The sequence below is a fragment of the Harpia harpyja genome, chromosome 2 (genome assembly GCF_026419915.1).
Source record: "Harpia harpyja isolate bHarHar1 chromosome 2, bHarHar1 primary haplotype, whole genome shotgun sequence".
Taxonomy (NCBI): domain Eukaryota; kingdom Metazoa; phylum Chordata; class Aves; order Accipitriformes; family Accipitridae; genus Harpia; species Harpia harpyja.
In genome coordinates, this window is record NC_068941.1 from 8,820,266 (window position 1) to 8,842,551 (window position 22,286).

General features: G+C 40.5%; 1 protein-coding gene across 1 annotated transcript in view; it reads left to right on the forward strand.

The window, feature by feature from the left end:
• The window catches only part of FAT4 (FAT atypical cadherin 4), a 150,151-nt gene extending 128,523 nt beyond the window's left edge, over positions 1-21,628 (forward strand). Inside the window, exons 11-17 of the mRNA XM_052814907.1 lie at positions 759-1,066; positions 4,860-4,945; positions 6,381-6,560; positions 7,437-7,561; positions 8,697-8,914; positions 13,658-13,919; positions 18,201-21,628. Coding sequence (XP_052670867.1) covers positions 759-1,066; positions 4,860-4,945; positions 6,381-6,560; positions 7,437-7,561; positions 8,697-8,914; positions 13,658-13,919; positions 18,201-20,095 — 3,074 coding nt within the window. The 3' untranslated portion in view covers positions 20,096-21,628. The remainder of the gene's footprint in view (positions 1-758; positions 1,067-4,859; positions 4,946-6,380; positions 6,561-7,436; positions 7,562-8,696; positions 8,915-13,657; positions 13,920-18,200) is intronic.
• The last annotated feature ends 658 nt before the right edge of the window (positions 21,629-22,286 follow it).

A 22,286-nucleotide genomic window follows, 5' to 3' on the forward strand; every position in this document is an offset into this window, starting at 1 on the left:
CTCAATACACATTTCTAACTACCTCTGAATATGGTTTTCTACTATCATGTGGAATAACTTCTTTATTCTGTTTTATTTCCTTTGTTTTATGTTTCCTCAGAGTTTATTCGTTTCCTATATAGTCATAGTCCCTTGTAAATGTAACTAATATTCATAAATTAAGTAAGTTTTTTCTCATTGTTGCTGCAGTAAAAAAAAAAAGGGAAATTACATTACAGAGATCTGAAAAGAAATATATAGAATGCACCAAAATATTCAGATCAATAAAAATACGAGAAGGCATAATGTTTTTATCACACATAGGTTTATATTGTATATATAAAAAATGAACCACCGATTGAGAAACAGTCCAGATAACAGCTATAAAGAGAAAAGTAAGCTCAAGTTACAAATTTATTTCCTTAACTGGATTAACAAATGCCTGATGATAATTAACAACCATATCTGACATAGCTGTCAAACTCACTTTTTTTGTTTTCTAAAGAAACCGTAGAGCTCAATGAAATGTACTTTGTTTTTCAATAGATGTAACTATCATTTGTAACTCAATATTTAAGTTAAATATATATACTTCACCACCCACCTATGGGTAATAGGATTCTTCTGTTCAAGTTGTATATTTTTAATCATACATTAGACATTTCTTAAAGAGCCTGTGTATCATAGCCATGTCTAGAGCGCATAAATACTTTGTTTCTGGGAGAATGCACAGTGAGGAAAAAACTACCTGATACCAGATTTTACTTTTCATTTTGCAGGTGTTTTTGGGAATCATTGTGAACTGAACAGTTATGGATTTGAAGAGTTGTCGTATATGGAGTTTCCCAGTATGGATCCAAACAATAATTACATCTATATAAAGTTTGCCACTATAAAAAGTAACGCCTTAATGTTGTATAACTATGATAACCAAACCGGAGAGCGGGCAGAATTTCTGGCCCTGGAAATAGCAGAAGAGAGGCTAAGATTCTCCTACAATCTTGGCAGTGGCACATACAAGCTTACCACAACTAAGAAGGTGTCTGATGGACAATTTCACACAGTTATTGCCCGGAGGGCTGGAATGGTAAGAAATGCTAAAATGAGAATTTAAGACAAGTTCAGCCAAGTCACTTTGGCTTCCACATGAACTCAGAGGAACATAAAATTAGTAACGTTGCATTTGCTAGCAGAACCTCCAACTTTGGAAAAAAACCTCCCTTGTTTCTGTCTTACTCCAAGACCTATAATGGTTTGTTTAGTATGATGATGATAAAGAATAATTAAAAAAACATGTGCAATGCCCTGTACTCTTAATGTGAAAAATGAGAACCAGGAATAATTAATGAAGTAAATTACTACACATGAGGCTAATTAACTGGCACAGATTACAGGGATTATTATTAGGGAAGGCTAATTAACCATAGTAACTACAAAAAGCCTCAAAATAATTTTTCTCAACATTTGGAAAATAGAAGCAGACAAACTTAAAATTCCAGGCATCCCTGACCTCTTTGAGCTAGTTTGGAGATTTTACCCATTTCATCAGACTGGAAGCCTGTTTTTCCTCTGTAGCATACATGTAAAAAGTTCAAAGGTGCTACATTGAGAGGGTTTTTTGGGGGGAAGGAGGGAAGTTACTTTTCTTTTTGTCCCCCAGAAAGCATCTGAGGGGAGGAATTCTGCCAAAAACTAGACTGGGACAACTGATCACCATATGCCTGATACTCTGACCCCTCTCCTGCCTGCATTTTTTTTCCAGTAAATGTTTTGTATTCCTCTTCTCTCATTTTTTAATAATATTTCCAAAGCAGAACATAAACCAAATGCTCTTTGAGTTCAAGCCAAGCTTTTTGACTCCACAATGTGTGAGCTAGAAATGAAACCAAATCTATTTGCCATCAATAATCAGTAACTATTGCCCAACAGCTCTCTTCTCAGGCAGAAATGGCCAGCATACGTGAAATCCCATATTCTTCCCATGTTTGAAATTAAAGTCATATAAGAATAATATATGGTTGGGGATCCACATTTTGTTTTATATATTTCAAGCCAGAAGTGATGTAGGGAATAAAAGAATAAACTGTTCTACCCAGTGTGGCTCCCCCTGAGTCCTTGTAGAGATTTCCCCTCACAAACTGCTGCAGAAGGCAGTGGTGCTGAGATACAGCCCTTTTCTATTTTTAAGCTGCTCTGTTTGGAGCGCCCTGCTGAAGAGCTTCAGGTCCAGGGTAAGAGGTCCATAGGCACGAGTGTCCCGAGAGCAGCACAGGGATGTATTGCCTTATGGTCTGGGGTTCTTTGTAGGACCAGGGTTGTCTCCTGACCTTCCTAAATGGTGTTTTTTTCTTCTCTCTTAGAAAGTCTTGAGTCTGAAACTGCATTTCAGTTGCATAGTGCAAGATCTGATTTCTCCATTTATTGAAGGGGGTATGGTTTAGTCTTCAGCTGGATTTGCAAATCCAATTTGTGTGTGTTTGTAGGAGTTATATATCCAAATAAGATGAAGATAATTGTGATTTGAGTAATGACTTTGTTTTAACGTGCCTTAATATCAGATAGTTAATAATATGTATCACAGCTTCCAAACGGTAAAGCCCAAAGATGCACCTAAATCTTGAAAAGCACGAGATTCCCATTTTAGCAACTAAATTAATGTGATATTTCTATCAATAAGATTCAAATGGCTAAGTATAGGAGCACACGCTAAAAATCGCAACAACCGGAAAAAAATAGAGCAGGAAAATGTTTTACTTCTAGATATGCCAGAGGGCTAGACTATAGAAGAAGAGATAACATAAAAAGGACTATTTACAGAAAATTTCAGTTATGAGTGCTTCAGGCTGAAAGCAAACATTTAAGACAACCTACACGTTTGTGTGATATTTTTTTTAATGTTTGAACCTTCTCAGTAATGTCAGCTGTTTACAAACACAGTATGTGAAAAGAATCGCCTTTGTCTTAGATATTTCTGCTGCAGAAAAAATGTCTCCCAGGTGTCCAAAACTGTATAAAATAGCCCTCCTTCAGGATTCCAAATCTGTCATTTCCTACAGCACAGTGGGATTTTATCGGAAACTGGTAAAATCATTAAGTTGTCAGTCCTGAGCTATTGCAGAGTGACAGGATAGAAAGTCTCATAATGCGGCAAGGTAACCGTAGAGTAATGCTTAAGTAACAAGCAGGAACATTTGACTAACATTAGAAAATAAATTGTATGAACTCTGGTCCAAGTAAAATATATTCTCAAGTATCTAGCCCTTCAGCTGGGGTTGTAACTTGGCTTTCACAGTGCATAGCGATGTAAGTTAGGGAGATTACACTGATTGAGCTAAGAACAAAAAACTCATTTCATTTTTTGTTGTTCATATGCTAGAAGGAAAATATGTATGCGTGTGATGGCATACAGACCAGCCAGCTTATTATTCTTTCTATGAATTGTTTCATTTATACAGGGCTATAATCTGCTTTGGAACTGCAGACTGACCTTTCTTGGGAGAAGCAGTTTGCTTATTATGTATGGAAAGAAATTCAAGATAAGCTTTCATTAAAAATAGCAAATTGAACAATTTAGGCATACTGTAGGGCTGTATGATTTAGGGCTAAGAGCTGTGAATGTATTTGGTCAATATAATGTGTCAGCTCACAGTATGTGTTTGGAAATACCATGGACAATCTATGGGGATTTCAACAGGACGTTGTTAGTGAACTTAGTTGCAGGCAGGAAAAAAAGCCATTGCAGAGTAATGATGTACTGATAGCTATTGCTGTTTGCTCAGCTCCTGTAGAGTAATCTAAATCAAAATATAAACCAAGGCCTTTTTAAAAGTGATGTTTGTTTGATTTAAATTTGCTGTAAACCTGTGCCACACATCTAGTTGAAACATGAGAAGCTGATATGTACAATTTGGAGATTATGTTTATTTTTCTGAAAATTTGTTTTAAGGAATAACTAACCTTCAGGAGGTTTTTCTGCAGCGCATCTGTTATTAATAAATTGCTGTGGGGAAAATTCTTTGCTAAATATGGAATAAAATAAAAACTCCTTTTTAAATCAGCAGGAATTATTTCATGATTTTAGTGAAAGCTTTGGTTAGACTTTTAGAGATTCCAAATAAAAGTGCCATGATTCACTTTAGTGTAAACGACGGAGATGGGCAGTGAGGCAACCCTGTTGTCTGGGGCTTGAGGGCTTGGAGATAATAATAAAGAGGAAGACCGCTCTAAGTGCTGGTGATGCCTGGTACTTCTCTGAATGTCAGCTTGGTCCCAGTGCAGGTATCCACACATTTCACCATTATGAACGTGGGGCAAACGTCCCTAATGACGTATCAGCCTAAGGGTTAACTTAATCAGGTCCACTTGGTTAATCTTTTAAGTATTATTGAGTGGTTGGTTGTTATTTTTAACTAGTAATGTCAGTGTTTGTACACCCAGCTTTTGTAACGTGTTTTTTATCAAGTTCAAGCAATATGTTGAATGTCACGGTCAAGCCCCTGAAGGAATGCCCTTTGTGTTTGGAGGGAACAGCTCTCTGTTCAGATCAAGAGTAGGATACGCTATGAGCCAAAATAACTGCAGTTTCAAGGAGTAAAGCAAACAAACATGAAAGAAACCCTACCCATATCTGAAAACTTTGTGTTTAACTGATTCTCTGTATGAAGCAGTCAGTTAGCTCACTCTTGGTATTCACTGTGTTGATGCAGAATGTAGTTGATCAGTGGCTCTGAAGCACCCTGCGATCCCGAGCGACACAGTAATATACAAGTGTTCCATTCTAGCCAAGTCCTTGATATAACATATTTAATCATAAATATTTAATGTGGTTAGGGACTACAACCTTGTAATATTCAGCATATTCGTGTGCGTGGCTTTTGCAGGCAGCATCACTGACAGTGGATTCCTGCTCTGAGGATCAGGAGCCAGGCTACTGCACTGTTAGCAATGTGGCTGTTTCTACTGACTGGTAAATAATTCTTCATTTTGTGGGGGTTTTTTTGGAGTAAAATGAAAAGTAAAATGAAAAAGAAATCACCCTCTAAAGCCAGAGAAATTTGGAGTAATGATTACATGCCCTTAGCCCAGCCTCAAGCAAGGGATAGATACCTCAGCTGCACTCCTTCAGAGGCATGCAAAGGCAAGGCTCCCAAGCATCATTTTCTCCCGTCTTTGCAGAAGCAAATTAAATTTTCTACATGTACTGCTACTTGCTAACTCAATCTACTTTTCTGTATGGAGTTTATTCATGACAAGGAGTTTATTCACAAATCCCCGATTTTTGACTCTGTCTGTGTCCCCAGGCTCTGGTGGCACACAAGAAATGTATGGCCATGGATAGTCTGCACTGTGGTCTAAATGGGGATAAGACTTATTGCCTCATGCTATGGGATTTCACATCATGATCTAGAAAGAGTTAACAAATTAGGGTATCAGATGCTCAATTACTGACAACTTGTAAATCTTAGTTGACAGTAAAACACAAATGTATTTGTTATAATCAACTGGCTCTTAAATATACAGCACTACTCTTTGACAGTTTGAAGTTCTACAATATTTAGTGCTACAAATCTTTAGCAAAGCCTCCTCCACTTTTACATTTTGAATCGTATCTATCTTGCCAAAACCAGGCTCAGGCTTAAAATGCTATTACTCTAGTAGCACCTATATTTCACTCCAGCGTTCAGTTTTGGGCTTTGATTTGGGGTCTTTTATTTATTTATTTATTTAAGCTGCACCTCTCATTTCTTATAAAGGTGTAAGAAATAATATCACCTGATTACTGCTTTCTTTTAAAAAAAAATATTAGGAGTAATTACTTTGATGTTGTGTTCAGTAATTTCCAGATGTCATCTTTTACAGTTTTCATTTCTTAAATATTGGCCCATACAGAGAACAAACCTTATTTCTTCTGTTTACCGTAACTAACTCAGAAGCCTTTCTGTCACATCTTTAGATCCTCTTTGGAGATAACAATAACTTCAATTGCAATCACTTTGGCTAATTTCGTACAATAATCACAATCATATTTCCTGTCACACGTGGTTTCCCCCCTAGCAAAGGTGTTATATCTTTTTAAAATAATGAATCCATCTTACAGCTATTTAAATATCATCTACAATTTAAACGATAATTGAGTGAAAAACATTATGATTTCAAGCACGCTGCTCAGTCAAGTGAACAGAAGTTTTGACATGCAATAACTGAGTGTGAACTTAGAGTCATACCCATTATAACTGTTCGTTCAAGCACTACTGACCTCTCTGTCTCCCCTTCTAAATGTAAAATACGCATTTTGGAAGAGGAATTTTTAGCCGCAGACTAGCTGATGGTTACAGTTCCTGTGTTGTCATTGCTATCTTAATGTCTGATACTGATAAATTATTTTTCTGACTCTTTTATAGGACTCTCGATGTACAACCAAATCGAGTTACTGTTGGTGGCATCAGGTCTGTAGAGCCCATCCTTCAAAGGAGAGGACAGGTGGAAAGCCATGATTTTGTGGGCTGTATAATGGAGTTTGCAGTCAACGGACGTCCCCTGGAGCCCAGCCAGGCTTTGGCAGCTCAAGGAATCTTAGATCAGTATGTCTGCTATATATGGTATCGAATGGACTGCGTTTACAATAAAGGAAGCCATCAGGAAAGTCAGACGCTATTCCATTCAGACACCGTCAGCTATTTCTTGTAAAAAAATGACTGTAGAATTTATTGTAAAGTGTGAAAAATGTAGGAAGAAAGTGAATTTGGATGAAAAGTTCACAAAAGATTACAGAGGCTTCAAAAAAGCAACATCATTAGATTTCTATTGCCAATTATTTTTAATGTTGCTTTGCAGGCTGAAATAGAGTAGCCCTGTTATTGGGTTTCTTTATAAATTTTGCCTGGGTTTGACTGTACTCGCACTATTTGCTAACCCTCTACTTATTTCTTTTTAATCCACAATGTCTGTTCTATCACTTTGCCTCTCAAGTATCACTGAATTTCCCTCATATCCTCCGAGTGATCTTTCAGAGATTATGAACTATCTGATTCTGTTGGTTTTTCCATCTCAGTATTTGAAGTCACAGTTGTAGCAGTAATGTCAGTCTTTCATCCAAATTTGCTAGCTCACCCTTCCTCTTTCAACCCCCAAGTTTGCAGTGTTCGTTGTGAGATGAAGTGTCTGGAGTTCTGCAGCATAAAAAGCACCTATAAGAGTTTCTTCTTCTCTTGCATAACAGATAATAGGAGTTTCACTGTCTCTGAATTCGCTTCTTTTCATAAGACTGTTATAACTTGACACTGAAAATTGGGATCTGTTTAGAAACACGAGCTGTCTACGGGGAAGAGCCTCTCCATTTTTGCATCCCTAGGGGGGAAGAAAGGGAGTATCGTTCAAACACAGGATGCTTCCCAGCACGTTTGCTCCGCTTATTTGTGCACACATTCTTCAGCATCTACTTTTCTGCTTTATTTCAGGTGTCCCAGACTAGAAGGCGCTTGCACGACCAGCCCCTGCCAACATGGTGGCACCTGTGTTGATCACTGGTCATGGCAGCAGTGTCACTGCAAAGAAGGACTGACGGGAAAGCACTGCGAAAAATGTATGGAGGGGGTTTTACCGTCCTTCTCTTTAATATACATCTAACTATGGTTTAACCAAATGCTACTAAGAGTTTCTTTTCAGGGGCATGGGATAATGAATTTTATAAAATAATGAAAACAAGCAGCATGCTTGCCTCTTAAATAATTTTGAAGGAAAAGTCCACAATGGACTATTGTCCTTTCATGAGCTAAAAATAGTAGCAAGTTACATATATTATGTTTTCTGGTCTGTATATCACATTTCAGGTAACTTGCACTCATTTAAAACTACTGCTTCCCAATAATGTATAATCAGTAACTAAAATAAAGCTATCCCGTAGGAGGGATTTGTCTGCTATGGGGAGGTAAGAGGGCAAGGGAAAACCCTTCCCTTCATGTAAACATTGTGTGTATGTGCTTATGGCTTCTCTGAACTCTAGGTCTTTTTATCAAATGACCATCAGATTACATGCAAGAAAATATGCTAAATGTAAATGAAAGCAATCCATTTACACTCTGGGGTTATTAACTCGCATACGGATAGCTCTGTAAATCAGTACGGGATTGTCTAGGAGAGCAACGTGATTTATTTCCATGTAGTTGTAGTGTAGTGACTGGGCTTTGTTTTCTTACATGTCCCATTATTGTTTAGCTGATTTATATGCTTTTATTGCGCCGGTTTACAAAAGAATTTAGCCATAATTTTAACAGCATTTGGTAGTCAATGCTCTGCCATTTTTTATTCTTTTTTTTATGCCATAACAAATAGAAAGTCATTATCTCTGCCCTGAAGAGCTTAGAGTTCAATACATCATGAAGCCCTGCTTGCAGTAATGGAAACAGTAACATCCCTGGGAAGGAATTACAGTTCTGAGAGCCAAATTTTTTTCCCTACTCCCTCACTTGTTCCCTAGTGAGTTTTAATTTACTATTGACTGATAGCAGCAGTAAATTACTAGCACACTCCCACTCTCAAACACACATTCTGGTTGAAGCCAAAGAATAGAGGGGCTGAAATTGCCATCCACTCCTGCTCTCCCCTCTGACCTGCTCTGAACTTCATCTCTGCTCTGAAAGAAAATGGTCATTATTAGGCAGATGATCGCAATAGCTGTAACGAGCTGCGTACTCAGTATTTCCCCGTCCTTGTCCCAGATATTACTGCTGACACTGCCTTATCGCTAGAAGGCAAAGGACGACTTGACTACCACATGAGCCCAAACAAGAAGCGAGAATACATGATGAGACACAGCACTCGAGGCGCCAGCCCAGGACCCCCGAACGCAGACCGCTTGGAAGTGAAGTTCAGGACAAGAAGCGAGAACGGCATTTTAGTTCACGTCCAGGAAAGCAGCAACTTCACTACCGTGAAGGTAAGATTACAGCTAATGCAGAGTTTGATTTGATTGGACTGCCTCATGCATAGTGATCAAAATCACATTTTTCCATTACTCTTGCTGTTTCCTTTATAAAATATTAGGTCTTTAACTGAGGCTAGGCACTGCTCCAGTATCATTCATCTTCTCAACAATTCCCTTGCAATTTGCCAAGGTATCAGAAGATCTTGATGGTTTTGTATCTAATCAGTTTTGTCTAGACTCCAAATAGTGACTGTTTTAAGGCAGCAAGAGCAGTACTCATTGCCATATTTGTTATCATCATTAAGTTACACTCTACAGAACAAATTGTTTCGTTATTGGCCTTTTATCTTCTAATTTTTCAGGCCTTGAACCCAGACCCTCCTTCAGCTGGCAAACAATTGCCAAAAAGTTTTCATTAATTCCTACTAGCGTGGCTCATGCTTATCAAACTAGGAAGTGAGGGATAACTTGAATTCATGAGGTTACCCATAGACCAATGTCAATATCAAATTATTTTGAGATACGTAGCTGAATTAATGCTTCAAATGCCACACAGTTTTGTTTTCTTCCCAAAGAGTTTATTGCTGCAGAAGTTACCTTTCTCAAGAGAAAGCAATGGTTCAATTCCTGGCTATGACTCAGTCCATTTACTCATAACTCTAAATGAGTACAGCAGTGATGTTGGCAAGCCCCTTTATTGGGTTGGTGTGAGCTCCAAGTTTCCTTGACTGCTGTAAGGCTTTCCAAGTTTTTTCCCTGACTTTTAAAGAAACTCATACAGAAATTCACACTTTCTAAGCTTCAGCCCAATGGATATTCTCCACCTGCCTGATCAGAGATACAGACCTTTCCTGACACACTGGCTGCATTTAAGAAACAAGTCTGCATTACTTCCCTGGCATATGCTTTTACCACATCATTTGATAGGAAGTTTCTGCCTCAAGTCATATTAGCAGATAAGATCTCATAATTTTGAGTTCTGGAGAGAAAAAAACAAATACTACCTTTTTCTCCCTAGTAGAATTTGCGAGGTCAGCGCTATAGGCATTATTAAAAAAAAGAAAAAGAGAGTTGCCTTTCCTGGCTGAAAGCACTAGTGGTGTGTTTATGCAAACACTCTTATTATTGTTAATATTGGTGAAGTTATACAAGCAAGCAGAGGGTGTCAAGTCCCAGACCCAGCTGTGCAAGAGCAAAGAGCAGAGGTTTGCCTAGTAACAGATGCAGAAGTTTGAGGAAGGAGAGGTAACATCAGTGTGCCGATTGTTGCCGAAAAGTTCCCAGATGATGCTAGTTAATAAAACTGTAGTAATTTTAGCCGTAGTTAATACAATATGGCTTCTGCACTGACGCTCATACCCGGAGTAGGTATCACGACGAGCACTTCCCTCGGCAGTGGCCCAAGATGTCAGTGAAGCCAACCCACGCATAGGTCTCCATAGCATCTCAGTCTACTCCCAGTGCAGAAGATGAGCTTTAGGGACTTCTGTTTGCAACTCTTGTCAGTCTTCAAAACAGACCATTTTATAACTTGATTTTGGGGTCTTTTAATATGCTTGTTATCCAAAATGTAAGCATTCAGAGAAAACCTGCTATGTATTTTTAATATTAAACTGTGCTAGGGAAAAGCTACAAGTCCTGTGGCTGCTTCCATGCCTCTGCATTTTTCCTCTTGTAGTTAACTGGTTTTGGTGTAGCTGGGATGGGGTAAAATTAAAGAAATGGTAATAAATCAGACCCACTGAGATTGCGAGCAGCTGATTCACTAAATGATGGATGTAAACTCTCCCCAAAGAACCCAAGAGAGGTCTTTATGATAGAAAGGGATCCTTAATCCGGGAAAGATACAAAACCTAGCAGATTAAATTAAACAGTGGTCAAATTCAGATGGAAAATGCCCTCCCCCCCCAACCCACACAAAGGAAAGAGGGTAGGGGATTCCTTATTACTAAAGCTCCTTGTCACAACTTATTGTCCCACAAATAATACGCATTGCAGCTGATTCAGTTAGAAGTAATGGGTTAAATACAGCAGGCTAAAGATGAAGTTGCCTGCCTTGTTTTAGCTGGAAATCTCATCTGAAATCAGATTAAATTAACATAACTGTAGCTCTAAGATCTATGAATTGTGCAGGTAGAGAACGTGGATGACAGGTTACCTATATGAGCTAACATATCTGTTTGTTAGGGTGGTGAGGCACTGGGACAGGTTGCCCAGGGAGGCTGTGGATGCCCCCTCCCTGGCAGTGTTCAAGACCAGGCTGGATGGGGCTTTGAGCAACCTGGTCTAGTGGGAGATGTCCCTGCCCATGGCAGGGGGGCAAGGTAGACTAGATATCTTTAAAGGTCCCTTCCAACCCAAACCATTCTGTGATTCTATGCACATACCGAGTTGCAGGAATAAATCAGAACATAGCTCTTTTAAATGATATCTCATCCAGTGGGCTATAAATCTGTAAAGACTAGTGCTCAGATTTAAGACAAATAAGCAATTTGTTTGGTAAAGGAGACTCGGAATGTTGGTAAAGTTGAATCATCCTTGCAGTTAGGAATATGTTTGCTTTAGTGGTTCATTCTTTTCATTATATTCTACTTGTCAGTTGCTCTACCACTTGAATAAAACCCAGAAATGGGTGTTACTCAATATTGTCAGCATCAGCATTTGTTTCAAATTTGGAAATATGTTATGCTTCAAGGAACCGAGAAGAACATTCCTTATTTTTTCCTGGTTGAAGAAGTCATGGACCGGTCTTGTCTCTGGAAAGTTTACTTTCCAAATGCCACTAGTATATTATTTATGAGTCTGTTAGCATTAGTCACATGTAATTTTAAAGACACAGAAATAGAGCTAGAGAGTCATAATTCAGTATGGAAAATATCAGTTGTTGACAGGTAAATAGTTCTACAATTCTTCTCTAATGTGGAATTAAAAGTTACAATTCTGTGCTTAGTCTTCCCATAAGCTTAGACGATATTGTCTGATACGGTATATTTCTTTTCATTTACATAAAGACCAAAATACAAGGCAGTATTTTCATGGAGCATAAAAGACAAAATAAGACTAACAAACCAATTGCAGGTTACAGACATAAATATATGTATATATTCGTCCCGGTTAATCTTTTTATAAATACTTTTGATTGTGGCAAATGGTGTTTAATATGTTATAATAGTCTGTGTGACTGCATTTCCAAATGTGGGATTTTCTTTGGACTGTGTGATAGTTTTAGATGTATGCCACCTGTGTTTGCCAGCAACAAAAGCATCCTGTCTCTGAGGGGCAGCTTTATCAAAGAGTCCCTCAAACAATACATTTTCAAATAGTCCAAATTACTGCATTTATAAATGAAGTGTGTGCACATATTAACCATTGTATTTCTTGATCCAAATGGAATACGTGCTAGATACATTTAGCTCGGGCTGCTGCCAAGACATGAGCGTGGTCTTGCAGCCATATTAAAGCTGATCTGTATGAACAAAGTCCTCAGCTTGCATCACTGAAGAAGTAAATCCAGAGCATTTAACAGTTTCTGGAAACGAGAGCAGCATTTTTGTAGCCGGTGTGTCACCTCACAGTTCTTCCCAGGTGAACGTTATTTTTCCTGGAACAAAGCATGTGAAGCTTAGAGAGCTTTCAACAAACCTGGGGCTTCAACCTTTCCTGGATGATGTGTGTGCACGTTCTGCACGCTCGTGTTACAGATCACGGGCCGACCGAGCTACAGCGAGGAACACAGGAGGAGAAATAGTCATCATCTTTAACATGTATGACCTAAACATGCAGAGTATGGAAGGAAACTTGCAACAAGTTGCAGAGCCACCCTATATGAGCTGTACACAACTCTGTACGCCCTGAGGAGGTCAGCTGACATACCCAACTTTTATGCAATATTTGAGAAGCTGGCAGGTTTGGATAATGGTTTTTTTTTAAATTCCTATAGCTTAAATGCAGAATTTGCACTGATCTCATTTTGGGATCATTTAATATTGAGCTAATAAGAGGTTTGAAATCCTGCATCTCATGATTCAGTAGAATTGTGAGGCGTCATTCCTAGAGGAAAAGCCAAAAAAATTTTCATGGAATTTAATAGTACCTTTTTTTCCTAACAGCTCACAAGTTAAAAAGCAGTTTGCTTGAGTAAGCACCATTTGAAAATTCACACTAAACAATACACTTTGCAACTCTTCGGAAAGGTTTCTAAAATACAACTATTTTTCTGCAAAATGCAAATTAGCAGAAAAAACAGATATGAAATGGGGATCTTGCTCAAGTCCTGCCATGCCATATATACTCCTACTGTGTCATAATGAAAACTAGATGCAAGGGGTTTTTTGGGCAAGGACAACATTTGTTTTCTCTGCAAAGCATTTTCCACACTTGCATCGAAGAAGGAGGAAGAATTATTCTTTTATTGGTTAAAATGTTTTGTCATGTGCATGCCCTATTGCTGGCCTCTCAATAGGTTTTTCTCTTATGTGATTAGCTGAGGAATGAGTGGATGGCAGCTCGAAAAAAATAAGTTTTCTACAGATGCAATGATGTATTTAATTGCAGCCAAATTTTTAGTACTAAATACTTAATGCATTTTTAGTACAAACCAATTATTTGGGGAAAAATAGACCCAGGCTTCCTATTACAACCAAAGCTGCGTGTTACTGTAGCTGTACTGAATAGGCATTGCAGCGGTTATGTGTGTATAGGAGTGGTTATGTATATATCATTTTAAAATTATGCATTTTGTATTCTTCTGATCAGATAAAAGGTGGGAAAGTGCATTACGTATCCGATGCTGGAATTGCTGGGAAAGTGGAAAGAAATATCCCAGAAGTGTACGCTGCGGATGGTCAGTGGCATTCAGTACTCATTGAGAAAAACGGGTCTGCTACTATCCTGTCGGTCGACAAGGCTCATAGCCGAGACATTCTCCATGCCACACAAGACTTTGGTGGACTAAATGTTCTTACAATTTCTTTGGGTGGAATCTCATCAAGCCAACCTTTCAAGAGCACAGTTGCAGGTAATTTTTATTAATTTTTTTTTTTCATATATGGTGCACATAAGCACATTTGAACAGACAAAGGGTCTCTGTTTGCTTAAAGGTTGCAGAAAGTACTGTAATTCTTTATCAGTAATTAGTATACTTCCATCCTTTGCCAGAAAAACTGCAATTTGAATGAGTAAGGATTGCAAACTTTGTTCCTTCAATACACGTTGCAGGCTTGTTGTTTCCAAAAGCAGGCACTCCATCTGCAGGGCTTTTTGGAGGCGGGGGGTGGGGTTTGCTTGCTTGTCTGTAAATCAGTTGTTATAATTTTGTTATGCTAATGGAGAAGAAAGCGTCTATTCTTTACCTGGGTCAGAATCTGGAAAATCAAGGCAAATCTTTTACTTGGGCAAAAATGCTAAATGAGAACTTTGTCTCTGTAGGGGTTCAGTAAGTACTGCAGGATTTAGCCTCTTATTAATATGATTAAAATATTTTCTGAAACTCCAACTTCCTCCTGCTTTATCCTGCTGTCAAATGAAGAATAGGATTTATTCTGAGCAACAGAAACCGAGGACAATAAGGAACCACCCTCTGACCGACATCTAGCTGTTAAGAAGTAAATCAGTCTCCCTTAAGAGTTAAAGCAACTGTTTTAGACCCTGGCAAAAGAAGTAGATAACATATATTTCATATCATTCCCCCAGCAATAAGTAAAGATGGAAGTGATTTTCAGCTACAAACTGTGAGATACTCCAGACAATGCAGGCGTTAGTTTCACAGAGTTTTTATATTGAAAAATCTTCCTGACTTCAAGAATTGTGACCAGCTAAAGGATCGTTGAGTGGAGCAAATTCACACTTCACATCTGTGTATTGTGAATTTGTATGAAATGTGGTATGAAATCATATGGATGCTGTGCTAACCTTTACCCTTTTTACATGTATGTTTTATGAGCAGCGTATGCATGGAAAAGTCAGAGGCTTTTAGGAAAGCTGGAACAAAGAAAATTGAGGACACTAACTTCTCACCACTGCCTGATGCTGTGGCAGACAAATTAGGAATGTCTGGCTTCCATTAGGAATACACAATCCAAAATCTCTTATTCATATGATTTTATTTTATTTTAATATTGGATTACATTGTGTACAACATACCAAGGATTTACAAGGGGGAGGTATAAAACTCTGCATGAACTCAGAGTCAAAAATATCTGCAGTACTGTTAAAGGCAGACAAAAACATACATGGGTGACAGTTCCAGGGTTGTGAAGCTGGTATATCCAATAAAGTTTTCAAAGCTGGGTAGACCTGACAAAATCCCAATTGCTGTTTATCCTGTCACTGCTGCAACGGACCACCAAGCATGTGGCAAGGTAATCATCCATTTTGCTTGGGCTCCCACCTGAACCTAAACCCTCCATTTCTTCTTCATTTGAAAATGTAAAAACAGAAGATGAAAATATAAGTAATGCTGAAAGAAAACACATCTCTTTCAGAATGGAAAAAATACAGAAATAGCATGCTTGCAAAACTTAGAAGGCTCTTTCATTTCCCTTTACACCACACGACTTGCATCTCTCAGTGAAACGTATTTGATGTTGATACCCACTCGTATTTCATTTCTGACATCAGAGGGTGTTCAAATTTTAAAACAACATACTTTGAAGTTTATAAATCTGTGATATCACCTCATACAAGTTGAGTATATTTGCTATTTCCTGACAGAGTACCTATTCATGACGTTTATCTCTGCGCTACGCATTTTTACAGAGATTTCCACAGTTATTCACAAAGTTACCATTCATAGTGGCTGTTTTTCCATTCCAGCAATGTGTTTGCAGAAATGAACCTTTCTCTGACACTACTAATGCGTGGAAAATTTGCTCCTGCTTATCGTTTCACCCAAGTGTGATGCTTCAGAACTGAGTAGTGGCACTTTCCTTCTCCTTGTTGATTATTTTTATTGATAATAGCTGATAAACTTGATCTTGGATAATGTCCTCCTATAAACCTGGCACTACACACAGCATCCCAAGGAGAACCCATCAGAAGTTAAGGAGAAATAAATATGTTTCCTCCAACAACCACACATGTGGACACTGAGAGCATAATTTACAAACACATCTCTGCATACCATTTTGTCTCAGCTCTGAGTAGAGGTCAGCATAAAGTTGCACTATCCTAAAACCCTTGCAGAAAGGATTAAGTCTGGGTAACACAGAGAATTATTAGGCTGGCAAAGGGCTGGATTCTCCTGCGACCTCACACATAACCGCCGCACAAAGGCCGGGGATAATCCCATCTCCTTGGGCTCTCTCAGCACTCAAACTCGGCATCACCACTGACAGGGTAGCACTACAACCAAGCTGTGGGAAGTTTGGGAAAAGGTCGCTCCAAATTCAGAGACATGAAAGTATTACCGTGACTTTAGGAGACAGTAAGACAGGAGGCTTAGCTGAAGCACGATAGGCAACTTCAGCTCAGAATACGGGAAATGGGAAAACACACAAGCAAAGGGGAATGGAAGCTAATGTTTTCTGCTAGCAGAGCCAAGACAGCTGCGCACAGGTTTCTCTGTGTGGATGATAAGAAGTTTTAGAAATATGGGAAAACTAGGAAACAAAAACATTTAAGTATCTTGAATGAAGTCATTAGAAGGAATATTTGTTCAAATTCATTTTAAAGACATTAAATACTATTAGAATAGATTTTTTCCTATGGTAACCATTTGAATTCTTGGCTTATTTACTGAACAATGGAGCCTTTCATTTGGTTTCAGTGAAATGGGTCTTTAAATTGAAAATTGAGTCAGTTTAACAATATATTTTTAGAAAATATAATGTTTCTGCAAAATCCAACCATTTGCTCATTGCTTAGTATTTTAGAAAACTAATTTTGCTTCAAGGGGAAACTACATTATAATAAAGATCTGAGAATATAACCCTCAGACTTCCTGCGATGAGCCTATCTGTAAGATAAGCACGCTACAATCACAAAACTATCCATGTGCATTGCAAACCTCAGATCTAATCTGCTCAGTGAGCAGCAGCATTGAGTCTATGTGTGAGCAATCTGTTTTTACCCAAAATGCATTTTTTCATTTCATTTTATATTATGTTTTTTCCACGATTTTAGTTTTATTCCCAGACTCCAAGCTTGAGGTAGGTACTTCCTAATTGGACAGTAGTTCCTGCTCCTGCGCAGCCTATATAATTCTTAAAAGCCAGATCAACATTTCAAATTGTATTTAGGCTTCTGCTTACAATTGCCTGTTTTTTCAGATTTAATGAAAGCAACGGGAGTGCAAAATGTCTTACAGGCCTTCTGGAAAACATGATATGTTAATTTCAGCATCTTAATTGCAGGTTTTGGTACATTTTATTTACTCACCTAAGAATATTATCGTTGCTTTGAAATCTTAGTGTTGAAGTTAAAAACCATGGTTTCTTTCTGAATTCTTATTTGGCAGACTTAAAAGAATCAAATACTGTTTGCAAGATATCTTGGTATCATTTATGTAAGTGCCATGCATAGATCTTCAGAGAAATTACTTAATTACTTCCTTATCTTTAATCTCCATTTCTATGCACAGCTTAGATGTGAAAATCATTAGTTTTAAAAGGCGCGTGTATAGAATTTATGTCAGAAGCTCCAGGCATGACCAGCCTTTACTTAATCTTGTTCTGCCTAAAAGCAGATTTCAGTTCCTAGCTAATATGAACCCCCCAAAATTATCAAAAGTTTATGAACAAAATAGTCATTACAACCTAAGAGGAAATATTTAACAGAAGCAACAAAACATTCCTTACACCTGAGTCTAGAGGATTCAGTACAGATTGTTAGGTACTGAAACATCTGTGAGTGGGCCATCCTTCTAGGGAAATAAGTGAAGTTACTCAGATATTGCGCCGTTGTGTGGTTAATATTGCAGGTATTTCTACATTAATCACAACACAAGGTAAAAATGTGGGAAAGCAACCGTAAGCTCAGTACACGTAAAATTCAGTCATGAAAATATGGAGGCTTCACGTCCATAACCAACAGCGTGATTTACCCCGCACGCTGCTTAAAACCACATCACGAAATAAGGCTGTCGCCTCCGTTGTAGCGTCGGGGTTTCCATTTTGTTGCTTCTGTGTTTTTGTTTCCCCTTCCACTTCAGGGGGCTAGAGGCACGCCACAGATCTTGCCATCTGCTAATCCAAAAGGTTGCCCCTTTAGCGTGACGTTGATGCTCAGAGTGTCTTTGGCCTCTGTTGCCAGTGCAGACTCAGTCTTCAGGTCCCGACGTGACTGTTGCTTTTCCTCCTAGGCTTTGATGGCTGCATTTCCTACATCAAGTACGGCGGGGAGAGCCTTCCCTTCACTGGCAAGCACAGCCTCGCCGCTCTCTCCAAAACAGACCCCTCGGTGAAGATCGGCTGCCGCGGCCCCAACGTCTGCGCCAGCAGTCCCTGCTGGGGTGAGCTGATGTGCATCAACCAGTGGTACGCCTACCAGTGCGTCCCACCGGGCGCCTGTGCCTCCAGCCCCTGCCAAAACGGGGGCAGCTGCGAGCCCGGGGCGCACGCCGGCTTCACCTGCAGCTGCCCCGAGGCGTACGCGGGACGGACGTGCGAGGCAGTGGTGGCGTGCCTGGGGGTCTCGTGCGCCCCAGGCCACGAGTGTAGAGCAGGGATCAATGGTGGCCACGTCTGCCTCCCGTCCCTGCACCCCGCCGAGCTGTCCCTGCCCCTCTGGGCTGTGCCGGCTATCGTGGGCAGCTGCGCGACGGTCCTGGCACTGCTGGTCCTCAGCCTCATCCTCTGCAACCAGTGCCGAGGAAAGAAGTCGAAAGTCCCGAAAGAGGAGAAGAAAACGAAGGAGAAGAAGAAAAAAGGGAGCGAGAACGTGGCGTTTGATGACCCTGACAACATCCCGCCCTATGGCGATGACATGACCGTCAGGAAGCAGCCCGAAGGGAACCCAAAACCCGATATCATCGAAAGAGAAAACCCGTATCTCATCTACGACGAAACCGACATCCCGCACGCCCCCGAGACGATCCCCAGTGCCCCGCTGGCTTCCCCCGAGCCCGAGATCGAGCACTATGACATCGACAACGCCAGCAGCATCGCCCCCTCGGACGCCGACATCATCCAGCACTACAAGCAGTTCCGGAGCCACACGCCCAAGTTCTCCATCCAGAGGCACAGCCCGCTGGGCTTCGCACGGCAGTCCCCCATGCCCCTGGGAGCCAGCAGCTTGACCTACCAGCCCGCCTACGGGCAGGGCTTGAGGACAACGTCTTTAAGCCACTCGGCATGCCCTACTCCCAACCCCCTGTCTCGGCACAGCCCTGCGCCCTTCTCCAAATCGTCGACTTTCTACAGGCACAGTCCGGCGAGAGAGCTGCACCTCGCCATAAGGGAAGGGAGCCCACTGGAGATGCACAACGATGTCTGCCAGCCCGGCATTTTTAACTATGCCACTCGGCTGGGGAGGAGAAGTAAGAGTCCACAGACCATGGCGAGCCACGGCTCCCGACCGGGAAGCCGCCTGAAGCAGCCCATCGGGCAGATCCCTCTGGAGACTGCTCCTCCGGTGGGGCTGTCCATCGAAGAGGTGGAGAGACTGAACACCCCTCGCCCCAGAAACCCCAGCATCTGCAGCGCAGACCACGGCCGGTCCTCTTCTGAGGAGGACTGCAGAAGGCCGCTGTCCCGGACGAGGAACCCGGCCGATGGTATTCCCGCGCCCGAGTCCTCTTCCGACAGCGACTCCCACGAGTCCTTCACCTGCTCAGAGATGGAGTACGACAGGGATAAGCCCATAGCGTACACCTCCAGGATGCCCAAGTTATCCCAGGTCAATGAGTCCGATGCGGATGACGAGGACAACTACGGCGCCAGGCTGAAGCCCCGGCGGTACCCCGGCCGCCGAGGCGAGGGGGGGCCGGTGGGGGCACAGGCGACCACCGCCAGCGCAGGGGAGAGCTCCCTGCCCGTGAAGCTGGGGCAGCAAGCGGGAACCTTCAACTGGGACAACCTCTTGAACTGGGGCCCGGGCTTTGGGCATTATGTGGATGTTTTCAAAGATTTGGCATCGCTTCCTGAAAAAACAGCAGCAGCAGCAGCAGCAGCAGCGGCAGCAGCAGCGAGTGAAGATGGCAAAGGTGGTACAACGAAGCCTGTTTCCAAGGACGGGGAAGCAGAGCAGTATGTATAGGCTTTGTCTCCCGGTATTGCCGCAGTGCAAAGCCACGGGGACCGGTCAAACCATTATATGGTTGTAGAAAAGCAAAGGTCAGCATTTGAACCCCAGGCCAGTTTGGTTGGAGGAGACTTTAAAAATAATAACCATTATGCTGCTGAAAGAGACTTAAAACATTTTTAATTTAATTATGCTTGGATGAATTTATTTCTCCTGCATGCGTTGTATTTGAAAACAAGATATTCGGCATGCAGCCTTTGAAAAGGGTTTCCTATTTACCATTGTTCGGTTTGTGAGTCTTAAATTAATAATGCTTTGTTCTGAAAATGAACTAATTTTTTTTAATTGTGAAGGATGTGCATATTGTCTCCAGCTACTAACATGTTTTACGATGCAAGAGTATTGAGGATTTAATTTTCCTTGAGAAGTGCATGGAAGAAGGATGGTGAATGAAGGAATTACAGTAGTAAGGTGTCTCAGAAAACGTAGTTACCAGATCCTGCAGTTGCTCACATGTAACTTTATGGATGAAATCAGCTTGAATAATTGCTGGCAACAGTGCTGTAAGTCTTATTCCATACAAGAGGTGCTAGAAGCAGCTCAAGCCAGTCAGCACTTTAGGAGGTTTTTTTCTTTTCAGCTTGTTTATTTGTTTGTTTGCGGTTTTTTTCCCCTTGTTTTGTTTTGTTTTGTTTTGTTTTTTGACAAAGTTGTGTGAGAGCTTCTGAATCTCTATGAAATATTTGGGGATGCTTAACCCTGGTCCCTGCCTGCCCCCCCTCAGTGCTTCCAGTGGGAGGGGAGCGACTGACGTTCGTCAGCCCAGCCCAGCCCAGCCATGTAGCCTGGCTCCCAGCAGCACGATCAACAGGAGTGAGGGACAAACCCCTCGATTTCCACATCTCTTGGCCTCTCATCTCGGCTGTGCTGCTGCTGCAGTCCGTGCTTCTCCCTGGATTTCATTTTCCCATCTGTACTATGGAAAGGTAGGAAAAACACTTACTTACCTCACAGGGGTGTTGTGAGGACTAATTAGTTAACTCGTCTGAAGTGCTTAGACATTATAAAGCACTATAATAAGTATTATCATAATTATTATTAAAGCACTGCCTAGCCTTTGTGACCTTGGAGTGGCATTTTCTGCATTATATGATTTTCTATGATGGAAACTTTGAAGAATTATTTATTGTATAGAAAATTACTGCACTCTAGCATTTTGGAGCGGATATGAGGGAAAACTACTTGTAGATTCATTAATGTAGCTTACTGTTTGTCCCAGATTCCCTAAAGTTTTTGGTAAAGTAGAACGTCACAGAGTCCTTACATCTTCATGCAGATCTGATGAACCTATCGTACTGTGTAAAAACTTCAAATTTTTTTTTTTTTTACCTAAGCTGTGTTTTTATATCAATATTTTCCTATGCTGAATAGTTTTCTTACTTTCAGGGAAGGTAAGAAAAATACTTTTTTTACATTTGTTACTTATGTAACATCCATATTTTTCACATTTTGATAAAATTGTAACATACTGTATGCTTTCTACCTGTAAATGCCAATAATAGAATTAAAATATTTATTTAAAATCTTTAGAGTGTGTTATTGGAAACCTTTCATCTTTTCTCTCTCTCTTAACTTCCACTTCTTGATCTTCACTTCTGCCAGCTTTTTATTCAGAAAATGGGCTTTAAGAAGCAAGGTGATGATGTAAAATGGCGCATTCGGAGTTCATCCACAGTGAAGGCAGCACTATTATCACTGTGGAAATTAAATTAATCTCTCTGCAGAGGGGCAGCACAAGCCCAATACACTTCTTGAGGTCCCACTGAGTCCAGTGTGGTTGTCCCTTACAAAGGGATGAATTTCACCAAAGGTGAGAGAAGCATTCAGCATATCCCTCTTGTATTTCATGAGTGACCTTGGTATGATTGAAAACCAGCAGGTTTCACCTATCTCAGGAGGATGCAGGAGAGACGGTATTGTGATGTTGTGGAGCCTAAGATAACGTCAAAAAGTACCAAATCTACTTTTAGATTTCTAATAACGTACTAAAACTGTATTTTAGTCCGTAGGGGTTTATTAGTAGCAACTGGTTTTATGTTTGTTAACCAAGACTTCCACCTCCGCTCAAAGCTGAAGCCTTCCAGTACATGGATAGTTAGGAGTGTGAGAACAAGAGCTTTCTGTAATAAAGCAGCAGTTGAACAAT